Raw genomic sequence first — 16,011 nt, forward strand, 5'->3', positions numbered from 1 at the left:
CACTGGAGAAGGAAATGGCAACCCACTCCAGTGTTCTTGCCTGGAGAATCCCAGGGACGGCAGAGCCTGGTGGGCTGCCGTCGATGGGGTCGCACAGAGTTGGACACGACTGAAGCGACTTAGCAGCAGCAGCAGCAGCAGCAGCAGCAGCAGCAATATAGTATGATATTAAGGGTGAAATCAGGGTTCTAGAAGTGTTTACTACTGCTCAGGTGACATACTTTTAGGCTGTTTCTTTGGAAAGACCTAAACAATATAAATGTCTGCAAGGATGAGTTCATGTGAATGTTTTCAGTTATTACTTGATTTCTTGATTTTATAATGTTATCTCTTTTCTCTTACAGTAATCACAAACCTTCAAGTCATTAACATAACTTCATTGATTTTTCCTATAATGTAAAGAAAAAGTTTGAAGATACTAATACTGATGTCATTAGAAATTACTGGAAAAGTTTAAAATTTCTTTGTAGCTCTTTTTTCTTAGAAAACTTCCTGCCCAGAAGTACAGTAAAATTACAGTGCCTAGATAACCCTTGAAATAAATCCTTTCTCCTGGTTACCAATTTGATATTTAATCAGATTTGTTTCAGTGTGTGCTTGCCTCCTCCCCTCTACTTCTCTATGAAGCAACCATTTTTATTAGTCTCTCAGTTATCTGTATGTGTTGGAGCATTCCAATTCAGGCAAATATACATGTAAAAAATTAGTTTATAAAGTATTTCTTTTATACGAAGGTAGCATACTATATACTCTGTTATGCACATTTTTTTCCTTAAAATATTTTGTAGATCTGTCCAAGCAGTACTAATAATTATATAGAACATATAGTCAATAGGTAATCTTTTCTTAAATTACAATGTCAAAATGAAAGGTTTTAGTAATTTAAGTAGTTATTTTGGATTGAAAATAATACTGGAATAAGCTCACTAATGTTAATGCAGCAGAAATTAAAAAGATCTCTAAAAAGGCACTGGATTTGATGAATTTTGTATTGTATTTGGAAGATAAATGGGTCCAATAGATGAGCATAGAGCTTTGGAGATAGTCTTGAGTGGTTTAAAGCAGTTAAGATTGGCTGGTTTGAAACATCTGTGTCAGAAAATCATGAGATTAGAGAGAATTGATGGAGCTCAAGAATGAGAGCCAGTCTGATGGACAAAATCCACAGATATGTGGATTATCTGTGCTGCTTTATAGTTTTATATAAATTTTTCTTGAGTATAGAAGTTTGTTTTATGCAGCTGTTGTATATAAGTTAATAGAATGGGCACGCTAAGTTTTGATACCTCAGTTCAGTATTATCATCATAAATACCAAGGGTTAAGATAGATCATTGTGGTTTTCTCAACCTCCTCACCATGTAGAATAGGAAATTGAAGTCTAAAAAGGTTGAGTTGTCCAATTTATGCATCTGATTAGAGCAATAACCTGTTCTTAAATCTAATTTTCTAACTCTTAACTGTTTCTACTTTTCTCTGAAAAAGGAGAAATTATGCAGCTGTTTCTTGTTTCATTTTTATTTTGATTTTTGGATTTTGTCTGAATATTTTAGTATGTAAATATGAAAGTTACCTTTTACCTTAGATGCATTCTAAACATACTGGGTAGGATTTAATAATCACTGTCGTATGATTGTTTGTGTGTTAGTTGTTCAGTCATTTCAGACTCTTTGGGACCCCATAGACCGTAGCCCACCAGCCTCCTCCATCCATGGGATTTTCCAGGCCAGAATACTGGAGTGGGTTGCCATTGATATTTTTTGGAATCAGTGTATTTACCTGTATTTCTTAATTACACATGATGGCTTATAAATAAATACATTTGACAGCCTTATTATTAACATGGTTTGTAGTGGGGAAAGCTTTTTATAATCAGCTAATGTTTTAAAACATTTACATGTAGTTTGCATTGTATATTTCAGTAAGCTAATGTTTTAAAGTGTGTACATGTGGTTTGCATTGTTGCATATTTCCTTAACTTAAGCACTCAGATATTTATCCAAACATTATTGCTATGGGCTTTCCTGCAGAAAGACTTGAAGGTGTATACAGGAACAATATAGATGATGTAGTAAGGTAAGAACTTTTTAATTTTCTGTTTCAAATATTGATGTATATTCATGTTGTATTTTCATTTAGGAAAATTTCTAAACCACAGAAAAAGATGTACTTTTTGATGTTGTTTATTTTTATTATGTTGATGATCTATAACTGCTTTCTTTATTTTGCTCCATGTACCTACTGAGCATCAGTGGGATAAAACTCATTAGATAAGAACTGACTTTTTACATAATCAGGTATATGTGTTATGATTTCATGGACTCCATAAAATGCCCCTCACCAGTTTAATATCTGGGTTCCATTGCACTATGGTTTTTGTCTTTTATTTCACAATTGGGTATTAGCCTTAAAATCCTTGAGTGGATTTATTCATAAATTTATTTATGCTAAGGTATACATAAATGATGTAATTTTACATAGAACAGTTTATAATGGGGCATAAATGCACAAAGGACCTGGAGAAGTGTTTAGCACAGGGGATCTGGAAAGGAATTTGTTAGACACCAAAGCCTAGGTGTCTGCTTTTCAATTTTGCATCATTTTTAAGAGGAATTATCATTCATATCTTAATAATAGTTCTGAAGGCTCATTTAAATAACCTTAAATACATTATGACCTAAGCTTACATAGTATATTTTATGAGAGAAGGAATTTGTGTCTGCTTTGTAAATAGTCAACATGTTTTCTAATTTCAGAACACAAAATTTGTGTATAAATAAACTGTAAAATGTCAGTAGGAAGTATAATTGGCTTTAAAAGTTTAAATTTTCTATCATTCCTTGTACTCTCTTTCAGAAGTATCCTTTTTGGAGACTTCCAGTTTAAATATGTGGTGGTTATGAGAACTAAATGTTATAATGGGCAGGAAAGCACTTTGTAAAGCATTATGCAGATATAGGATTCTTTTTAAATAGTTATCTTAGTATTTAAAACTATCTATATACTCTTATACGAGCCAACCATAGTTGTTTTTTTCAGTGGTTAATTTTTAGCAATTTGCTTTGAACCAAAGTCTGTTTACATTTTTGCAGTATAGAGTTGTACCCAGTTGGGTTTTTGTAGTACTTATATTGTGTTCAGAATTAAACTTCAGTATTGACAGAAAAACTCCCAGACTGCTTTGTGGTTGGTACATGAGCTGTCAGAGGAATGAGTTAAGAGCTTGCGATTCAGAAATGAGTTTGCCTTCTAGTAGTTGGGCAGGACACAGTGGAAGAATGGAAGCAGCAGCTTGATATGGCTTAGTCAGTGTTAATACCAATCTACAGAAATACAGTGAGTGATAGAAAAAAGATTAAGAGAAGTAAATTTTGATTCTAGAGATGGAGAATCTTGGAAACAAGCAGTGCTGTCATGAAACATGTTTGCTGCTACGGTGAAGGAGTGTTTATCAGGCCTCTTTGTGGCCTAGAAGAAACATTTCTAAAGTCGATCTACTTAACATTACTGTAATTCTGCATTCAACCAACTACTAATTCAAACAAGTCAGATTGATACTCATACATAAAAAGAGTATGAATGCTCTTGAGTAGAGGATACATTTTCCAGTCACTGTAAGAATATCCTTTTGGTAAATTAATTTGATGTGCTAATTTCTACATTTTTCTCTTCTGAATGTGAATTTGTTTCTTCTGACTGTGGATTAATACTGAGGCTGATTGATCATCTTTCCGGTTACTGATAAATCCAGTTGCTGGTTCTGTATATATGATTTACATATGATCCTCAGATCTTTGATGGTGGTGTTGTGTTGTTTTGTCACTACGACATGTTTGACCCATGGACTGCAGCATACCAGGCTTCCCTGTCCACCATCTCGCAGAGTTTGTTCAAATTCATGCCCAGTGAGTCAGTGATACTACTTAACCATATCTCATCCTCTGCCCACTTCTCCTCCTGGCTTCAGTCTTTTGCAGTAACAGGGTCTTTCCCAGTGAGCCAATTCTTCACATCAGGTAGCCAAGTACTGGAGCTTCAGCTTCAGCATCAGTACTTCCAGTGAATATTCAGGGTTGATTTCCTTTAGGATTGACTGGTTTGATCTCCTTGAAGTCCAAGGGAGTCTCAAGAGTCTTCTCCGACACCACAGTTCAAAAGCATCAGTTCTTTGGCACTCAACCTTCTTTATGGTCCAACTCTCACATCCATACATGACTACTGGAAAACCACAGCTTTGACTACACAGACCTTTCTCAGCAAAATGGTGTCTTTGCTTTTGAATATACTGTTTAGGTTTCTCATAGCTTTCCTTCCAAAGAGCAAGCATCTTTTAATTTCATGGCTGCAGACACCATCCGTAGTGATTTTGGAGCCCAAGACAGTAAAATCTGTCACTGCTTCCACATTTTCCCTTTCTATTTGCCATGAAGTGATGGGACTAGATGCCATGATCTTAGTTGTTTTTTTTTCCCCCTCGTTTCTTTATTATTTCTAAAACAAAAAGTTAATAGAGAAGTTACAAATCTTCAAATAATCTTTTAGTTTTTTGAATGTTGAGTTTTAAGCCAGCTCTTTTACTCTCATCAAGAGTCTCTTTAGTTCCTCTTTGTTTTCAGCCATTAGGGTGGTACCATCTGCATATCTGAGGTTGTTAATATTTCTCCCTGCAAACTTGATTTTAGTTTGTGATTGATCCAGTCCAGCGTTTTGCATGATATATACTCTGCATATAAGTTAAATTAACAATATACAGCCTTGTCATACTCCTTTCCCAATTTTGAACCAGCCTGTTGTTCCATATAAGATTCTAATGGTTGTTTCTTGACAACAGATTTACCTTCTTTACAACAGGTAAACCTGTCAGGAGACAGGTAAGGTGTTTTGGTATTCCCATCTTTTTAAGAACTTTCTGCAGTTTGTTGTGATCCACACAAAGGCTTTAATGTAGTCAATGAATCAGAAGTATATGTTTTTCTGGAATTCTCTTGCTTTTTCTATGATCCAGCGAATGTTGGCAATTTGATGTCTGGTTCCTCTGCCTTTTCTAAACCCAGCTTATACATCTGGAACTTCTTGGCTCACATACTACTGAAGCCTAGCTTGAATGATTTTGAGCATAACCTCACTAGCATGTGAAATGAGCAAAATTGTATGATGGTTTGAACATTCTTTGGTATTGCCTTTGATTGCAGTTGGAATGAAAACTGTTCTTTTCCAGTCCTGTGGCCATGCTGAGTTTTCCAAATTTGCTGTCATATTTAGTGCAGCACTTTAACAGCATCATCTTTTAGGATTTGAAATAGTTCTGCTGGAATTTGTTTGTAGTAATGCTTCTTAGGCCCACTTAACTTCACATTCCAGGATATCTGGCTCTGGGTGAGTGTCCATACCATCATGGGTATCCAGATCAGTAAGACATTTTTGGTATAGTTCTGTGTATTCTTTCCACCTCTTCTTAATCTCTTCTGCTTCTGTTGTCCTTGCCATTTCTGTCCTTTATTGTACTCATCTTTGTTTGAAATGTTCCCTTGATCTCTCCATTTTCTTTAAGAAATCTCTAGTCTTTCCTATTCTATTGTTTTTCTCTACTTCTTTGCAGTGTTCATTTAGGAAACCCTCCTTATCTTTCTTTGCTATTCTGTGAAACTCTGTGTTCAGTTGGATATAACTTTCCCTTTGTACCTTGCTTTACACTTCTCCTCTTTCCTTAGCTATTTGTAAGACCTTCTCAGACAACCTTCTTGCATTTCTTTTCATTTGGGATGGTTTTAGTCACTGCCTCCTATACAATGTTAAGTTATAATAACTTCATCAAGAAAATACTGTGCTGGGAAGTATTTTGATCTGTCATCTTCTGACTTCAGAAACCTCTGCCTTTATGCCTCTGAATTAAGATTCATATATTCATATATTCATGCTTGTAATCAGGAACAGCGGTTGAGGTTTATTCTGTCTCCTTTAATGTATCTAGTTTATTTTATCTAGCTTTAAAATTTTTCAGATGTCACTCTTAGAAAAAGGTTAGCCAACTGATAGTTGTTAGTTACTTTAGCCAACTGATCTTGTCACCAACTGGTCTTGTCACCCTAGTGAATAATGGTTATAGCACATGAAAATGAAGAATCATCAACTGAAGATAATAACTATGCTGTACTTTTTTTTTTTTTTCCTTTTTTTTTGTTTGATGGATAAATGGCCAGTAATGCTTTGCTGTTATCAGTTTACCCCTCCCCCTTAGTTTATGAGAAAGGGTGAACAGTGATCATGAAGGAAGATGTATCTTTTCCTATGAGCTAAAATGAAAATGAATAATTCTTAAGTAGTTTGTGTGTTGTGATTAACCTCTCCATGAAAATGACCTTCTCTAGTACCTAGATAATTGATTTCCTTGAATGGCTTGCACGATATTGGAGTTCAGTTCAGTCGCTCGGTCGTGTCCGACTCTTTGCGACCCCATGAACTGCAGCACGCCAGGCCTCCCTGTCCATCACCAACTCCTGGAGTTTGCTCAAGCACATGTCCATTGAGTTGGTGATACCATCCAACCATCTCATCCTCTGTCATCCCCTTCTCCTGCCCTCAATCTTTCCCAGCATCAGGGTCTTTTCCAAGGAGTCAGCTCTTCATATCAGGTGGCCAAAGTATTGGAGTTTCAGCTTCAACATCAGTCCTTCCAATGAACACCCAGGACGGATCTCCTTTAGGATGGACTGGTTAGATCTTCTTGCAGTCCAAGGGACTCTCAAGAGTCTTCTCCAACACCACAGTTTAAAAGCATCAATTCTTTGGTGCTCAGCTTTCTTTATAGTCCAACTCTCACATCCATACATGACTACTGGAAAAACCACAGCTTTGACTGTGTGGAACTTTGTTGGCAAAGTAATGTCTCTACTTTTTAATATGCTGTCTAGGTTGGTCATAACTTTTCTTCCAAGAAGCAAGCATCTTTTAATTTCATGGCTGCAGTCACCATCTGCAGTGATTTTGGAACCCCCCAAAATAGTATGTCACTGTTTCCATTGTTTTCCCATCTGTTTGCCACGAAGTGATGGGACCAGATGCCATGATCTTAGTTTTCTGAAAGTTGAGTTTTAAGCCAACTTTTTCACTCTCCTCTTTCATTTTCATCAAGAGGCTCTTTAGTTCTTCTTTGCTTTCTGCCATAAGGGTGGTGTCATCTGCATATCTGAGGTTATTGATATTTCTCCCAGCAGTCTTGACTCCAGCTTGTGCTTCATCCAGTCCAGCATTTCTCATGATGTTGGAGACACTAGTACTAATTGGTAGTGATTTTTTTTTTTTTTTTGGTTCAAAGATGGTAACACCTCAGTGAAAAAATGTCTTTATTTTCTTATATCTTTTCTTTTAACAGTAAACTTTGGGATTTAGAAACTGGGATATCTAAAGAGTATTTAAAATTACCTTTTCCTCTTTAAGCCCATGTGTTTCCTATGATTCCTATGATTTTTCCCCCCTAAACAAGAAATATTGTGCAGAATTCAGACTTTGTTGTTGTACATTACTGCTTTGAGTAAAACTCATATTCCAGATACCTTCATGCTTAAAGTATTAACTGTTTATGGATATAATTCATTACAGCAATGTAAGATTTTTTACTTGAGGTATTCAAATATTTAACTTCTCCTTTTGAGGTTACCTCCTGGGATCAGGAATTAATGTAAAGAATAAGAGCAGAGGAAAAGTGAACTAAGTTGAATTTTTTTTTTTTACTATCTTTACTGCAGGTGTTTTCTTTAATAAGCAGTTAGAATTGACAGGGCAAGACAGGGTCATTTCATAGAATGGAAATGGAAAAACTAGCTCTTCGCAGATCGTTTTTTCTTCATCTTAATACTGCCTTCTCTCTCCTTTCTTTCTTGCCTCTAAAATTCTTGCTCTAACCAGCTGATAATATGAAGCAGTGTTTTATTTGGGTGATTTATTGTTCTTTGATATGTATATTAATCTTATTTCTCAGGTTAATATTGAAGTTATCTGTTAATAATTTATATGTTACCTGTATAAATCTAGGCAATCTTTAACAAATTGATGATGCTTCATAGGTTTAGCAGACATAGTTTGAGAATTGTTCTGTATGTAATAAATCATAGAAGTGTAAGTTTAATAGAGGTGAACTGGCTTTCTTACTGAAGAACCTTTAATGTGCTATTATGCATTGTAATTCTCCTAGGAATGAAATTCTAATATGTTCCTTTCCTTATTTTTTTTTTCATTTCTTTCCCTTTCTCTTCCCCTCCTTCCTTTCCCCTTTATCTCTTTCTTTTCTTTTGTAGTATAGTAAATAAGATTTCTCTCAACAGTGTTCCATGGAGCACAATTTTGGAAATTTTGAAATGAAAAAGTTGTATATAACAATATTTTCCTCTTGTCTGTCATTAGGAAATACAGTACTTCCTCCTCTTTTATTGGAAAGATCAGCTTTTTCACCCGTGTATAAGCAGCCATATTGCAGATTCAAAAGTCCGTCTTCCCTTTTCGTGTTTTATGCATTTTCTTCCTGAAGAAACTTTTCAAATATTTTTCTCTTAATCATATAATGATCTCTCAATCAACCTTATGTTGATTTTCAATTAAAAAAAAAGGACATGTTTGTTTTCTCAACATTACCATTATTGGTTATTCAGTTTAAAAAGGTTGAAAAGAGATTATTTATAGGAAAGCTTCAAAAATAATTTAGGAGGATATCAATTCCCTTCTCCCTTTCCAACAACTTTTGACTTCTTCCCTTATTGCCTCTGTTTCTTGCTTCCTTTTTTTCTTTATTCAGATGTAAATCATATAACATGAAATTGCCCACTTCAGAGTGTACAGTTCAGGGACATTTAGTGTTTTCCAATATTTTATAACCACCACCTCTGTCAAGTTCCAAAACATTTTTTCACCCCAGAAGAAAACCCTGTCCCCAGAGACTCCTCCTGCTTCTTTCATTAGTCTTTATTCTTTACAAATTGCAGAGCCATGATGGATTTGACAATGATTAAATTATCTGTACCAATCCAATTTTTGATATTTTAGTATGATGTTTACTTGCATTTATATATATGTGTTACTGTTGTATAAGCAGTTTGCATGTGTTCTCTTACTAAATTGCTACAGTAAACCTATCTCCATTTCATAGATGGTTTCAAAGAAGCTAACTTCCCCAAGTGCCACAGCTGGTAAGAACAGGCTGAGGACTGAGTCCAGGTCTGTCAGATTCCAAAGCTGATTTGCTTAATAACCGTAAAATCTCATATATCAGAGGACAAAAACTAGAAACTCCTGCTCATTTAGCCTGTTGATACACAGTGTTGTTCCCCACTCAGTGTGGGAAATCATCTAGGAAAGTCTTTTCTAGTATCATACTAGAACATTTCTCAAGGATTTGAGTATCTAGATTGAAAAGACCTACATAGTGCCAAGCACAGTAAGTGAAAACAGGTCAATACCAGGCAAATTATTAAGAAGTTAAAAAAAATATATTAAGAAGAATGAGAATTTCTCAAAAGCTTTCAGGGTCATTTAGAAAGGATTAGGAATGTGGCTTTTCCAGTGGTCATGTATGGATGTGAGAGTTGGACTATAAAGAAAGCTGAGCACAGAAGAATTGATGCTTTTGAACTGTGGTGTTGGAGAAGAGTCTTGAGAGTCCCTTGGACTGCAAGGAGATCCAACCAGTCCCTCCTAAAGGAGATCAGTCCTGGGTGTTCATTGGAAGGACTGATGTTGAAGCTGAAACTGCAATATTTTGGCCACCTGATATGAAGAGCTGACTCCTTGGAAAAGACCCTGCTGCTGAGAAAGATAGAGGGCAGGAGGAGAAGGGGACGACAGAGGACAAGATGGTTGGATGGCATCACCAACTCAGTGGACATGGGTTTGGGTGGACTCGGGGAGTTGGTGATGGACAGGGAGGCCTGGCGTGCTACAGTTCGTGGGGTCACAAAGAGTCGGACATGACTGAGCGATTGAACTGAACTGAACTGAGGAATGTCAGTAGCATCTAACTTCTCAGTAGTAGAATTAAAGATGGAAGATTGAGGAACAGCACTTCAGATGTTCTGCAGTCAACCTGGAATTCTATATCCAGCCAAACCATCAATGAGGTGCAAGAGTAGGAAAAAAAGACAGTCAATGGACTGAACAAAAAAAAAATTTGTCCTTGTAACATTTCTTGGGCGATTACTAGAAGATGTACCCTAGGAAAACAGGGAGAGAAACTGTGAAAGAAAAGAAAAAGGCTTTGACAAACTGAGAATCCAACTCAGAAACCACAGTCAAGTCCCAGGGTGACAACAGTGCCACAAAGCTAAAGAGCAGCCAGTTCTGATTAGAGCAGTAGGACGGAAGGCTTTCGGGAAGAACGCTATAGCTGGATAATGAAATAAGATTATCTGTGAGAAAATATAAGAAGATTCTTAGGAAATTTGGTGAATTAGAATCAAGAAGCAATTTTAACATCTGTTGATTTAACCCAAAGTTGTGATGTTTAAGGGAAATTAAGTGAAGCGTGTGTTGGGGATACTACTGGTTTTGTTAGTCTTCTCTACCAAGGCATAAAATATGTAGGTAATTGATAAATCTACAAGAAGCATTGTTATTTGTCTTATATAGAAATGCTGACTTAAATACCAGGAAAAAGAATTCTAATACTTGAGGGTAGTTACTTTTGGGGAAAAAACATGAGTTTGAAGATGAAGAGTGATGGGAGATGAGTATTTTTTTTTTTAATGGTATATATATAGGGTAATATCATTTAAACTTTTTTTAACTGTCCAGTTGAGTAGCATGAAGTATATTCACATTCTTGTATACTTATCACCACTGTCCATCTCTAAAACTGTTTTATCCATACTGAAACGTTGTACTGTTTAAATAGTAACTTCCCATCCCCCCCGAATTCCAGCCCCTGAACCACTGTGTTTGACCATTCTGGGTACCTTATATAAGTGGAAACATAATATTTATCTTTTTGTGACTTATTTTACTTCGTTTCACCTATGTTGTGGCATGTGTCCTTCTATTATATGTATATACCACATTCTGTTTATCTATTCCTCTGTCGGTTGACACCTGGGTTACTTCCACATATTGACTATTGTAGATAACGTTAATATGAACATGGGTGTCCCAGTATCTATTTGAGTCTCTACTTCTAACTAACTCAGAAGTGGGATTGCTGGGTCAGATGATCATTCTATGCTTGCTTTTTCTGAGGCGCTATCATAGTGTTTTCTACAGTGTCTGTCTCATTTTACATTCCTACCAGCAATGCACAAGTGTTGCAACTTCTCCAAACCCTCACTGCCAACACTTGATATTTTCCGGGGTTTTTTATTTTGTTTGTTTGGGGTTTTTTGGATAACAGCTGTCCTAATGGTTATAAAGTGATATCCCATTGTGGTTTTGATTTGCATTTCTCTAATGATAAATGATGCTGAGCATCTTTTCATGTGCTTAGTCACCATTTGTTTATCTTCTTTGGCGATATGTCTGTTTGAGCCCTTTGCTAGTTTATGAATTGGATTTTTTGTTTTTGAGTTCTATATATGATGGATGTTAATCATTTACTAGATAATGTGATTTGCAAATATTTTTTTCCATCCTATTGATTGCCTTCTTACTATGTTGATATTGTTCTTTGATACATAAAAGTTTCAAATTTTGATGCAGTTCAGTATTATCTTTTTTTGTTGCCTGTATCTTTGGTGTTGAATCCAAGAAATCATTGCTAAATTCAATGTCATGAATTTTTCCTATCTTTCCGTTTAAGAATTTTATAGTTTTAGGTCTTTGGTGTAGTCTTTGATCCATTTTGAGTTAATTTTTGTATATGATAAAAGATAAAGCTCCAACTTAGTGCTTTGGCAAGTGGATATCCAGCTTTCCTTTCCCATCACCATTTGTTGAAAAGCCTCTCCTTTCCCTATTGAGTGGTTTTAGCACACTAGTCAAAATCATTTGACCATATATGCACAGTTTTATTTTTGTGCTCTCTAGTCTATTCCATTGGTATATGTCTGTCTTTATGCCAGTACCATACATTGTTGCGTGTGTGCTCAGTTGTGTCCGACTCTTTTGCAGCCCCATGGACTGTAGCTCACCAGGCTCCTCTGTCCATGGACTTCTCCAGCCGAGAATACTGGAGTGGATTGCCGATTGTAGCATTGTACAAAGCACATTTTGAAATCAGGAATTGAGTCCTACAACATTGCTCTTCTATTTCAAGGTTAATTTGGCTACTTAGAGTCCTGTGAGAGTCCCTGAGTTTTAGGATGGAAGTTTTTATTCATGTAAAAAGTTGTTGCAATTTTGATAGGAATTGCATAATGTGGTATTGAAACCTTAATAATATAAAGTCTTCTAATCCAGGAATATGGGATATCTTTCTGTTTATTTAGGTCTTTGATTTTCTTCAGCAGTATTTTTTAGCTTTCTATGTATAAGTATTTCACCTCCTTGGTTAAGATAATTCCTAGGTATTTTATCCTTTTTGGTGCTATCATAAATAGCATTGTTTTCTTAATTTCCCTTTTTGGATTGTTTATTATTATATAAAAATGCATCTGATTTTTGCATGTTAATTTTGTATGCTGCTACTTTGCTGAATTTATTCTAACAGGTTTTTTTTGTATGTGTGTGTGTGGCATCTTAAGAATTTTCTTTGTATAAGATCATGTCATCTGGAAACAGGTAATTGTACTTCTTTCCGATTTGAATGCGTTTTTCCTTCTTGCTTAATTACTCTGGGAACATTCAATACTTTGTTTGAATAGAAGTGGCAAAAGTAGGCCTCCTGCTTTGTCATTTACTTCAGAAGAAAAAACTTTGTCTTTTATCTTAGCATATCATTAGCTGTGGAGTGGATTTTTTTTTTTTTAAGAGCCATGTTATGTTCACAGCTGTATTGAGCAGAAAGTACAGAGATTTCTTGTATACCCCCTACTCTATATGCATAGCTTCCTCATTATCAGTGTCCTCAACCAGAGTGGTGCATTTGTTAAGTTGATGAACCAACACTGACTCATCATTATGCAGAGAATATAGTTTATGTTACGGCTCACTCTTGGTATTGTGCAGTCTGTGGATTTGTGCAGATTGTGTAAGTATACATCCACTACTGTAGTAACATACAGAGCAGTTTCCCTGCCCTAAAAGTAGTCTGTGTTTTGCCTGTTCATCCGTCTCTGTCCCCAGCCTCTGGCAACCACTGATGTTTTTATGGTCTCCACAATTTCAGCTTTTCCAGAATGTTACATAGGTAGAATTATCCAGCATGTAGCACACAGAAACTCTGTTCCTATTCAGTATGGCAGTATATGAAAAGGCCACAGCACACGGTATAAGATAGCTACTGTGGGAAGATTGTGGTTTCTTACAAAGCTACACATAATTTCTGTAATCAAGCAGTACACCTCTTTGGCTATTTACCCAAGGAGTTGAAGACTAATGTTCACATTGAAAGACTTAATTCATCCTATGCATGGATGTCATACTTCTTAAATGCCTGGCTCCTGGACAAAGAAAAGGGAAAAGAAAATAGGCTGTGGATCTTTAAATCCCCTGGAAGCCATTTCTGTTGTTGGGGATTGCAGCAATGGCAGCCTGCTTGTGTGTGCACATCCATAATCATAATCAGAAGCAGCCGTCAAGGATCAAGACACAGATCTCTAATATTTGGAGGATGGAGTCCCACAAGCTGCATCAGACTGCTCTAGGAATACATGTGTGGCTGCCTGCTGGGAGGGGACAATGGGTGGCTAACTACTGCCACACCAGGAGTTGAAATTGAAATTAATTGTGATTTACTGTCTAGGCCGTCTCCTGAAAACTGCAAACTTTTGAATAGACTCCAGAGTTCTAAAATAGTTACACCAGACAGATTATGCCAGTAAAATGAAAAATTTTTGCATGTTAGAAGCTTATTTAGGACTATTCCATGGAATGAGGAAAGTAAAGACTTACTTAATAAGACTGTTTATTCTCACAACTAATTCATATTTATGTATATATATATCTGAAATTATTTGAAATAAGGTAAAAAATTAGAAGATTTGAATTCTAGTATTTTTTTTTTCCTTTGGACAAAGCTGCAAGGCTTTATTGAATTTTTTGTTTCAAACTTTTTAAATGTTATACTATTTTTAAGTTTTGAGAGTATTACTCTCTGCTCTCGTTCAAGTTCTCAGTCTCAACTTTCCAAGTATCCACAGTTAAATTTTCCCATTTCCCTTTGGAAAGTGCTGTTTTCTTGCTTTTTTCCGCCTTTCCATTGTATCAAACTTAGAAGGCAGTGAGCCAATTGTGGGCATGAAATCCTTGGGAGGAGAGAGGAGGAAGTGGGAGGGGCAGTCATGCTGAATGTTTCCCTAAGTAATATTCAAGTTCTTTGAGAGAACTTACCCCTGCTCCTTGAAAAAAATGCTGTGATATTTTCTTTTAAATAGATTGTTTATTCTCCTGCCTGTCTCAATGTTGCCCACAGTGCTAGATAAGAAATTACAGTAAAGTTCACATATTAAAGGGAACACACACAAAAAGTATGATTTCACCAACCCTCACTTATAAAAAAAACTATAGGAAAATAAAAGAAGTCAAGGTTCTTGATTGCACATGACAAAAAGTAACTCTTATTAACTTAATTAGAAGAGACTTCTAAAAAAAAAAAAAAATTAGCTCACAGAGAACCAGGCTTTGAAGACTGTCAGAAGCTAAGAGAAGCAGATCATAGTCAAGAGGTTGTAAAGAAGAGCACCCCCAGCTGAGGACATTGCTGCTTAGATATTTGCTGTCCCAGGTACTACCACCATGACTAAATATTGTTGACTGGATTCATAAACTTTAAGCTCCGCTGGAGATCTCTCTGAATAATTCCTTGACTCATCTGTACCTTGTTCTTACTACCTGGGATTCAGTGTCCAGAACATGAGGACCTAATTGATCTTAGACCTTGCACATGTAATATGAGAAAGATGGGGAAGGGAGTATTTGTTTATTTCTTGAAATTCTCTCCAGATTGGAATAGTTTTGGATGCTAAACAGCCTAGAGATGGCAGATATCCCTTATAAATTTCTCCTGTTTTTCACATCACACACATCCTCAGACTCTCTTACCTACAATTAAAAATTTCATATATTCTTTAAAAAATGGTTTTCATGTTATACTCACCCTTTAAAAAATACAAATGAGAACATACTTCATATTATTCTTTTTTCATTTAACATACTTTGGAATTTTCCATATTGGTGTGGAGATGAAATTGATTCTCTTATTGGTTGTCTTTCATTTTATGATCATACCATAATAAACAGCTCACTCAGATACATGTTTTAAGGTGCTTCCAGTTATTGCTACTGAAAACAGTGCTCTAAACAAATATCACACATTTGTCTTGGTGTCCTTTTGCAAGTACTTATATCCTTAAGGTAAATTTCTTTGCAGTGAGTCCATGGTTTAAACTCAAAAATGGTATCATTTTATATTCTCACCAACATGTATGCATCTTCCCCCCAAGATGTCTTCACAATCTTGGTGAAATAAATATTACCAAGCTTAAAACTTTTTGCAGTTTGTTGTAATGTGATTTTTGATTGTATTTCTTTGTGAGTTTAAGCAATTTGGTGATCTTTATTGGTTTACATGTTTTTCCTTGGTTTGTTTGTGTGTGCTGACCTTGCTGTGATTATTAATGATTTTTACAAACTCTTTGGAAATTGGTACTATTTTTTCAGACAATTTTTATAATGCTATGCCACTCGTCCCATTTGAATTTTATAAGATTCAGATAAAGCAGTGATAAGAAGCTTGGTGGTTTATCTCTGTTTTGAATCATTGATTGCTCTCTGCTTTACTAATATGTATAGTCATGGAATATGAAAAGATTTTTGTTTGTAGCCGTTTGTTAAGAAATGTTCTTTAAGAAGTAGCCTTGTTTAAATTGCAAATAAAACTTTTAATCCGGAAAATATCATGCATCTATCACTCTTGAGTTATTCATTCAGAGCAATATTT

At 35.7% G+C, this 16,011-nt stretch overlaps 1 protein-coding gene across 1 annotated transcript in view; it reads left to right on the top strand.

Annotated features, from left to right (window-relative positions):
• PTEN (phosphatase and tensin homolog) overlaps positions 1-16,011 on the top strand; it is a 104,917-nt gene that overhangs the window by 26,777 nt on the left and 62,129 nt on the right. Inside the window, exon 2 of the mRNA XM_061402715.1 lies at positions 1,991-2,075. Within this exon, the coding sequence (XP_061258699.1) occupies positions 1,991-2,075 (85 nt within the window). The remainder of the gene's footprint in view (positions 1-1,990; positions 2,076-16,011) is intronic.

The sequence above is a fragment of the Bos javanicus genome, chromosome 26 (genome assembly GCF_032452875.1).
Source record: "Bos javanicus breed banteng chromosome 26, ARS-OSU_banteng_1.0, whole genome shotgun sequence".
Classification (NCBI taxonomy): Eukaryota; Metazoa; Chordata; class Mammalia; order Artiodactyla; family Bovidae; genus Bos; species Bos javanicus.